The following is an 8,751-nucleotide window of genomic DNA, read 5'->3' on the forward strand; positions in this document are numbered from 1 at the left end:
CCACTCAAATGCACCTTGTCATTCCTTTAGTTTTGATCTGTTTCCACCGGTCTTGAATTCTATCGGAAATACGTCCTGTTGCTTCCGCCCCGAGTGGTGCAAATTGCAAGGGTGGCTCTGCGCTGCGAACCCACTACGCTACCTGTACGGTCAGTCCAGCCAGCCCTGCCCTCATATACTCAGTCATCCATATAATCGAACATTATCTCTTTCTGTATCTTCTGTATCATTCTAACGTCGGTTTCAGGTTTCCATCATAAGCATCTGACCCCCTGTGCTCGCAGCCTCTCCTTCCCGACCACACAAATTTCGTATGCAGAGTGGGCCCACCATGGATGGCTATGTTCATGTCTGATATCTACACCAAGAACCGTCGTAATAATGGATGGGGATCACATTCTATGCTTTTACTCATAGCTGGAATGGTATTCGCGATAATTTAGGACGAAGTCGGACTTGATCGTCATCGGTCGATTCACAGCTCGACTCCTGACAATGATGGAAGTTCCTCCTGTCCTGGCGGTACGTGCCGCAGGAAGCTTCTCGTCTCAGACAGAGACAATCCGTCCATATATTCCCTCGAGTGTCATCGTTCATAGTAGCGAACCTCCTGCGAAACAACCTCAACAGCCGAATGGAGTACAGCAGCACGAGGCATCAAACTCACATCCGACACAGAACGATGCCGTTGGCGCCGGCACCGGCCCCGGCACGCTGGGATCTGGTATCATCTCTAATGGGAATGATTCTGGAAACGTAAACATTGACTACATGACCTTTGACCTAACTACAGAGACGAGCGGGAACACGCCGAACGATTCTACCTCTACTTCTTTTCCGTCTACCTCCAGCAATGGAAAGTCCAGCACGCCGTCGACGGTCGTAAACTTCACGTCGTCCGCTACGTCAGTAAGCTCTATGAGAGCCGATACGCCAGACCAGACCAAGTTTCGTCCTCGTTCTTCCATCCCGTCACGCCTTCCGACCGCAATATATGCCCAGCAGTGTGTGGCGGCAGCGTATGCGTCGAGGCTCAATCCTTACGCCCTTCATCAGAAAGAGCAAGAAGCGTTGCAGGATTACTTGTGCCACCTCCATGTCACCGTCTACCTCAACATCCGAAACGGCATTCTTCGGCTTTGGACCTGCAATCCCATGGTTAGTGTGAGCAGAGAAGAGGCCTTGGGATGTGCTAAAGACTACCGATGGATGAACCTTGCTTCCTTTGCCTATGAATGGCTTGTACGCAACGGATACATCAACTTCGGTTGTCTCGAGATCCCTGAGACTCCAGTGCCCCCGAAAATGGGTCGCCGGAGTGAAAGTCCTGTGATTGTTGTCATTGGGGCAGGAATGGCGGGCCTTGGCTGTGCCCGGCAGCTGGAAGGGTTCTTCAAGCACTTCCACGACAAGTCTACAACTCCGCGTGTTGTTGTGCTGGAGGGTAGGCGAAGGATCGGCGGGCGGATATACTCACATCCTTTACAAAGCAAGTCGTCGACATTACCACCGGGACTTACTCCAAAAGTTGAGATGGGTGCTCAAATTATTGTCGGGTTCGACCGCGGGAACCCATTAGATCAGATCATCCGAGGCCAACTGGCCCTTCCTTACCATTTGCTGCGTGATATCTCTACAATCTACGATATAGATGGAACTCCGGTGGACGAAGTGCGAGACGCGACAGCCGAAAGACTATACAATGAAGTTCTTGATCGCTCTGGGGATTACCGATACAAGTCCGTGATTGTACCCACGGCGCAGGGTGAGCGCGATTATATCGACTCGGGGCGCGACATGACGGCAAGCGACGGGGTAACAGTGAGGCAGTATGAGGAGGCACGAAGAGCTGGCACCATCGGTCTATTGTTTCCGGCGAAGCGCATTCGCCGCGGTGTAGGTCACAAAACTGCAGATCTCAAAACGGCCGCTGTTCCAATAGCGGACGTTGATGAGGCGGAAGAGAACCCAGCTACCCTCGCATGCGAAGCTATGGGATGGAAGCTCAAGGAAGGAACCTCAGCAGATCCGAAACTGGATCTAGGACCAATTGCTAAGGCGTCGAAGTATCAGACATTAGGCAGAACGATGGACGAGGGCGTTCGTCAGTATGAACGCATGCTACCTTTGACTCCCAAGGATTTGCGGTTGATGAACTGGCATTTTGCGAATCTGGAGTACGCGAACGCTACCAACATCAACAACCTCAGTCTTTCCGGGTGGGACCAGGATATGGGAAATGAGTTCGAAGGAGAGCATTCACAAGTCATTGGAGGATATCAACGGGTTCCGTTCGGGCTATGGTCGTATCCTTCAAAACTCGATGTTCGAACGAACAAAAATGTCTCGCGGATTACCTATGATGGCTCGGGTTCGAGCAAGCACAAAACGGTGGTACATTGCGAAGACGGTGATTCCATTGCGGCGGATATGGTGGTTTACACTGGGTCCCTTGGGACTTTGCAGCACCACAACGTCCAGTTCTCCCCACCACTTCCTGAATGGAAATGGGGAGCTATCGATCGCCTCGGTTTTGGAGTGATGAACAAGGTTATATTGGTCTTCGACAAGCCCTTTTGGGACGCCGAAAGGGACATGTTTGGCCTTCTACGCGAACCTACAAACAGAGATAGCATGGTTCAAGAGGACTACGCTGCCAATCGAGGCCGCTTCTACCTCTTTTGGAACTGCATAAAGACTACAGGACTTCCAGTCCTGATTGGTCTCATGGCCGGTGATGCCGCGCATCAGGCAGAGCGCACTCCTGATGCTGAAATCATTGCTGAAGTCATGAGCCAGCTACGTAACGTCTTTAAGCAAACGGCCGTTCCCGACCCTGTAGAGACCATCATCACCCGCTGGGCTAGCGACAAGTATACGAGAGGCACCTACTCCTATGTTGCCGCGGAGGCACTTCCAGGTGATTATGATCTCATGGCCAAACCAGTCGGCAATCTGCACTTCGCTGGCGAGGCCACCTGCGGCACCCATCCAGCGACAGTTCATGGCGCATACATCTCAGGACTCCGAGCCGCATCCGAAGTCATCGACTCAATCCTAGGCCCTATCTCAGTCCCAACCCCTCTCGTTCCAGAAAAGGGCAAAACCGCGAACTCAGCTAGTTCCAATGGAACTCCTATCACCACCCCACACATCCCATTAGACATAGACCTGAACACCCCCGAAATCCCGCCTCAACAACAAGCCCACCCCGCAAATCCAGCAGAACAATCTTTCGCCTCCATCTGCCGAGACGCCTACGACCAAGCCATGAAAACAGCCGCCATATGTCAAGTCGGCGAACCGGTTCAGCGCCCCGGCCGCGTCGGCATAAACCCCTTCATCCTGTACCAGAAAGACTGGGCACAAAAAGCCCGCGACGACTGCGACGCCGAGCACCAAGCCAAAATGAACGACCCGAATGCAAAGGCGCCCCGAGATACCGTACGCGCCGTGCTGGGTCAGATGTGGCGGCAGGCACCGGAAGACGTGAAACGCCCGTACCTCGAGCAGGCGGAAGTCAATCGTCAGACGAGCGCGGAGATCGCGGACAAGTGGAAGCGGGATAACGCGGAGTGGGAGAAGAAAATGGTGGCTGCGAAGAGGCGCTGGCGACAGGCGAATCCGTTTCATAAGTGGGTTGCGGAGGAGTTTGGGGAGCCGCCGAGGAAAAGGCTTGACTCGACGAACAAGGCGTTTGTTCCGGTGTCTGCTTCTGCAACGGGGGCTACTCCTGCTGTTGCTCCTGCTGCTTCTAGTCAACCTGTGCTATCTTCAGGTTTAGCTGGGGTACCTCCTCCCGCTACTGCTCCCGTTCCTCCTCAGTCTGGCACATCGACTGGATTAGCTGGAATCCCTAGTACTGCTGCTGCTGCTGCTCCTCAGTCTAGCACATCGAACGGACTAGCCGGGGTACCTAACACTACTGCTACTGCTCCTCCTCAGCCTGTCACATCGACCGGACCAGTTGGGGTACCTAACACTGCTGCTGCTGCTCCTCCTCCTCAGCCTGTCACATCGACCGGACCAGTTGGTGCACCTAGTACTGCTGCTGCTCCTCCTCCTCAGCCTGGCACATCGGTTGGATCAGTTGGAGTATCTAGCACTGCTGCTGCTGCCCCTTCCCAGACTAATACATCTGGACTGACTGGGGCATCCACGCCTGCTGCTGCTGCTCCTTCGGCTCCTCGTCCGTCAGGGCTGCCATCTGGATCGGCCGGGAATAGCACGCAGCTCACAAATTTGTCTTCGCATGCGAATGGAATCGCAACCGCATCCCAAACACCAAATGCAAATCCGAACCCGAATCCGAAGACCTCTACTACAAGGACGAGCCTTACAACACCAATGCAGTCCATCAACCCGCTGAAAGCGAACGGGCACATGAACTCGAATCCAAAAAAGAACTGGAACCCAAATATCTCTCGGCCGTGGATGATGATGGGATTTAGGAATACAGAAACAGATACGAATGCGAATTCGAATGTACACACAAACGCAAACACCCGCTCAAATCCGAGACCGACTCCGAGCTCGCATATTCCTCCATCGAGAGCTAACCTCGCAGTGGTGGTGCCCTCTGCTAGCACACTGCAAGCATCTAGGGATTCGCTTCCAAATTCGAATTCGAATGTTCGATCGCCCGGGACGCTTGAGGCTCCAACGCGTCCTGCTAACATGCAGAATGCGAACGGGTATCGGAGTCCAAATGCGGTTTTGGCATCGAGTAATCCTAGACCGGGGATGGGTCCCAGATCGCAAATGCCCTCCGCTAGCACGCAAAATGCGAACGGTTTACATAAAAATGCAGCTCAGTTTCCCAATCCACTTGCGAATCCAAATGCTCTTGGGACAGGGATCAGCCGCTCGCCATCAATGCCTTCTGCTAGCACGCAGAATGCCAACGGGTTCAATAGGAATGCAATCTCGGGTCCAAACTCAAATCCAATTGCGAATGCGGCTTCTGCGGGGATAGGGCGGTCGCCATCCATGCCCTCTGTCAGCACACAGAATGCGAACGGGAACGGGTACAATAAGAACGCAAATCGTGGCCCAAGTCCATACGTTCATATCCCTGGCACAGGGATAGGCCGCTCGACATCAATGCCCTCAGGCCACACGCAAAATGCAAATGGGTATAGACCGAATTTGATTCGAAACCCGAACCCTCCCAACCCAGAACCACGCCGCGCAGCACCAATCTCCTCCGCCAGTTCACAACTGACAAACGAGCTGCACAAGACGATCCCGAACTCGAACTCGAAGTCGAATCCGAACTTGATTCCGCTTGGGAGTGGGAACCTCAATGGCCCGAGATCAGGGCCGGCCCGTGCACCGACTATCTCATCGCCTGCGCCGATGTCGGTGCCGAGTATGTTCTCGTCTTCTATGGGTGCTCGGGGTCAACCGAACGGGTGGTCATCGACGTATCCGGGTGGCCCGCAACGCTTCAATAATTCTCGATAGCGGATAGGAGGGTAGTTTGCTAAGGGGCGTGTCATACAGCCAGCATTTCTATCTTTGGGGGCGGTTGAGGAGAGCATTTAGATTTAATGTAGTCTAGTTTCGCTAGATATCCGTACGCGGTCAGGTCCTTAAGACCAGCCTTATTATTACACTACAAGATTCACTACAGAATCACAACTGAACTTTAATGAGAAAGAAGAGCGATGTACCTGGAACAAACCCTGGCAGATTATTCTATCACGGTCTAATCTATTCATACCAAAAAGCAATGTAATGAAGCCACCGACTCGAAAGAATCAACCAACCGGAGCTGAAAATGAAGCAAGATGTGAAAACGCTGAAGTCTAGTAACATATCATGACATGGAAAGAGCCGTCTAGAAGGTGGATATGATGGTGAAGATGAGGTGCAGAAGCCTCATCTGTCAGGTGAAGTGAGGGACGGTCGAGGTCGAGACGAGAGGAAAATGTGGAGGTAGGGAGTATTTACAGAGCGGGGTTGGCGTGAGGAGGGGGGATGTCCTCGACGGTCTCGTTCTCGCCGATGTAGCGCTCGGCCTCGAGGCCAGCAATACAACCGGAGCCGGCACTGGTGATGGCCTGGCGGTAGCGCTTGTCCTGGACGTCACCGCAAGCGAAGACACCCTCGACGCTGGTGAAGCTGGTGCCGGGGGTGGTGGCGATGTATCCATCCTCGTCGAGCTTGAGCTGGCCCTTGACGAGGGCAGTGGCGGGGTCGTGACCGACGGCGTAGAAAAGACCGTTGGCCTCGAGAGTCTCCTCCTCGCCGGTGCTGACGTTCTTGACCTTAAGGTGGGTCATCAGGCCGTTGGGCTTCTTCTCACCGATAACCTCGGTAGCGACGGAGTTGAAGCGGACGGTGACCTTGGGGTTGGCCAGGAGGCGGGTGGCCATGGCCTTGGAGGCACGGAGCTTGTCACGGCGGACAAGGACGGTAACGCTGCTACCGTACTTGGTGAGGAACATGGCCTCCTCAGCGGCGGAGTCACCACCACCAATGACGAAGAGGGGCTTGTTGCGGAAGATGGGGACAGCACCGTCGCAGACAGCGCAGGCGCTGATACCGTTCTGCCAATAGACATCCTCACCGGGGAGGTTGAGGCGGCGGGCATTGGCACCGGTAGCAATGATAACAGCGTCAGCAGTGTGGGCGGGCTCGTTGTCGGGGCCGTCGTTCCACTCGGTCCACAGCTTGAAGGGCTTCTGGGAGAGGTCGACGCGGGAGATGGTCTCGGTGATGACCTCGGTTCCGAAGCGGATGGATTGTTTGCGCATGGCGTCCATCAGCTCTGATCCGTTAATTCCTTCGGGGAAACCGGGGAAGTTCTCGACATCGGTGGTGGTGGTGAGCTGGCCACCGGCGGCGGTGCCATTGGCGAGCATACCCTCGTAGAGGACAGGCTTGAGTTCCGCCCGCGAGAGGTAGATGGCGGCGGTGTGAGCGGCGGGGCCAGAGCCGATGACTGCGAGGGGTTAGCCACCTCTTCTCCTGGAAACTGCATACTGTATGCATGACAGCATCAATTGAGGGTATACATACTGACTACTTTGGTGTGAACCATTCTGGAGGTTGAATTGACGCGCAGGGGCGTCGTGAACGAGTTTGATAGGACGGACGGAGCAGCGGGAGTGTTCTGACGGTAGAACGAGACGGCGGCAGCAGTAAATCCTATGGAGGAACCAAGGGTAGAAGAGAATGGAAACCGACGAAAGGCTGAGGAAAACAGATTGGCGGTTGTAGAATGGGATTGCAAGAGAAAGAAGGGAAGGAGGGGGGCTTTTAATTAGGCTCGAGGGGCAACAGGTGGGGACAAGGCACGACGACAGCAAAAGAGGGCTGGACGATCGGGATTAGCTAAGAAGAAGAGTCTTCTGGACGAAGATCAGATAAGAAGCACGCGGTGGAAGCGAAGGGCCTGTTTGATTCTTGATCTCTAAGCAGCGGTGCGGTTCATGGGCCCCGAACTTTCTCCTGCTGCAAAAACTGCAAAGTCACGTGTGGCCGAGACCGCCGCGATTATCAATCTTTCTCTCTCCTGTGCCACTGTCTATGCAAACACCGTCCGGTTCCAGTCCGACGCAAACTGGGCCAGCACTCGTCATTACAGATCAATTGTTTGAGACACATGACAACTTACATTCCATGCATCGATCTTCAGCACCGAGGAATCGTTCCCGCGCTCGACGTTGGTCAACTCCCCGATCGCTAGATACCCCGGATTAATAACCTTAACAATCCAACCCCTATATCGCCACTCGGCTTATATACGGAGTAACTCACCCAGCACATTATTCAACCAGTAATAGTCCGGATGGCCCGTTTCGAACACCAGCCGGAGATGCAGATTTCCCGAGGGAGCTTTCGGCCCTGACGTCTGGATGAAGATGTCCGCGCCGTCGTCTGTCCGCAGGTTATACCGTGTGTCGGCGGAGAACACCCCGGTTTTGGGATCGAGGGTGCCCCAGTCTGCGCCGACGTCCAGGATCGTACCTGTCGCAGCGGGTGGTTCGTTAGTTCTACCCGGCTATGGTCCAACCAGATAGAGCTTGGCTTTGATAGGTAGGTCTACACACCAGACAGCCGGGGACCAGTAAAGTTGCCTCCGACAATTGGTATTGCCCGACGAGTACCCTTGGGACCGTCCTCGTTCATGAGAGTGCCCTTGCAGTACACATATGCTGTGTAAAGGTATGACAGCTGGGGTGGCTGGGGTTCAGCACTCGCGGCGGCGACGAATTGGGCTTCTGCAACAGACTGGACAGCCAGCGTCGCAAAGATGAAATCGCGTAGTCGGTAAAGCATTGTTGTAGACCAGTTGTAACAGAATCGAATGCTATGTCTTGGTGTTGGATATATCTCTCTACACGAACATAGACCTCATATATATATCTAGACGAGCCCCGTGGGGAATCTCTGCAGATGGCATCATAGCGCTATCACCTCCCGTCTCGTCGGTCGATACTTGCCAAAGCAGGAAGGGTGCTTGAGTCAGGCCGTGGACAATGTTGCCTGATCGCCGACGTAAAACAGCCGGGGAGAAGTGCGGAGTGCATGCTTCGGCAAGAGGACGAGCATGAGTACCGATTGAATTTATAGATCCGAGGTTGTGTGGAGTTGGAGATCTGTGCATAAGTACGGAAAAGAGTGCAGAGACTGGAAAACCCGGATAATCCAGCTAGTCAACGGCCAAAATGTACATCTATACATCTATACATCAAGGACATCAAGCACATCAAGCACATCAAGCACATCAAGCACATCAAG

At 53.9% G+C, this 8,751-nt stretch overlaps 4 protein-coding genes across 4 annotated transcripts in view; 1 reads left to right on the forward strand and 3 right to left on the reverse strand.

The window, feature by feature from the left end:
- The first annotated feature begins 19 nt into the window (after positions 1 to 19).
- On the forward strand, positions 20 to 5,709 carry aof2 (putative lysine-specific histone demethylase Aof2). The gene is made up of 2 exons (XM_073732697.1): positions 20 to 149; positions 248 to 5,709. Exon 2 carries the CDS (start codon positions 496 to 498, stop codon positions 5,464 to 5,466), a length of 4,971 nt encoding a protein of 1,656 aa, XP_073589307.1. The 5' UTR covers positions 20 to 149; positions 248 to 495; the 3' UTR covers positions 5,467 to 5,709.
- Positions 5,673 to 7,414, reverse strand: trr1 (thioredoxin-disulfide reductase TRR1). The gene is made up of 2 exons (XM_073722543.1): positions 7,027 to 7,414; positions 5,673 to 6,949 (listed from the first exon to the last, which is right to left on the reverse strand). Exons 1-2 carry the CDS (start codon positions 7,046 to 7,048, stop codon positions 5,952 to 5,954), a joined length of 1,020 nt encoding a protein of 339 aa, XP_073589308.1. The 5' UTR covers positions 7,049 to 7,414; the 3' UTR covers positions 5,673 to 5,951.
- BDW74DRAFT_141424 (uncharacterized protein) lies at positions 7,415 to 8,731 on the reverse strand. The gene is made up of 3 exons (XM_073722544.1): positions 7,768 to 8,731; positions 7,625 to 7,692; positions 7,415 to 7,570 (listed from the first exon to the last, which is right to left on the reverse strand). The coding sequence occupies exon 1, from the start codon at positions 8,287 to 8,289 to the stop codon at positions 8,053 to 8,055; it is 237 nt and encodes a 78-aa protein (XP_073589309.1). The 5' UTR covers positions 8,290 to 8,731; the 3' UTR covers positions 7,415 to 7,570; positions 7,625 to 7,692; positions 7,768 to 8,052.
- Positions 8,699 to 8,751, reverse strand: part of BDW74DRAFT_141426 (uncharacterized protein) — a 5,017-nt gene continuing 4,964 nt past the window's right edge. The window contains exon 7 of the mRNA XM_073722545.1: positions 8,699 to 8,751. This exon is cut by the window's right edge and continues 1,114 nt beyond it. The gene's annotated coding sequence lies outside the window, so the exon portion shown is untranslated.

The sequence above is a fragment of the Aspergillus multicolor genome, assembly GCF_047715735.1.
Source record: "Aspergillus multicolor strain CBS 133.54 unplaced genomic scaffold BDW74scaffold_1, whole genome shotgun sequence".
Lineage (NCBI taxonomy): Eukaryota > Fungi > Ascomycota > Eurotiomycetes > Eurotiales > Aspergillaceae > Aspergillus > Aspergillus multicolor.

What these genes read in the sequence shown, in the direction of transcription:
- BDW74DRAFT_141424 (XM_073722544.1), bottom strand. Translation starts at nt 8,289, where the DNA reads ATGCTTTACCGACTACGCGATTTCATCTTTGCGACGCTGGCTGTCCAG.
- aof2 (XM_073732697.1), top strand. Translation starts at nt 496, where the DNA reads ATGATGGAAGTTCCTCCTGTCCTGGCGGTACGTGCCGCAGGAAGCTTC.
- trr1 (XM_073722543.1), bottom strand. Translation starts at nt 7,048, where the DNA reads ATGGTTCACACCAAAGTAGTCA. An exon ending in GGTTCACACCAAAGTAGTCA is followed by an intron (nt 6,950 to 7,026) that starts GTATGTATACCC and finishes AACCCCTCGCAG; the next exon opens with TCATCGGCTCTGGCCCCGCC.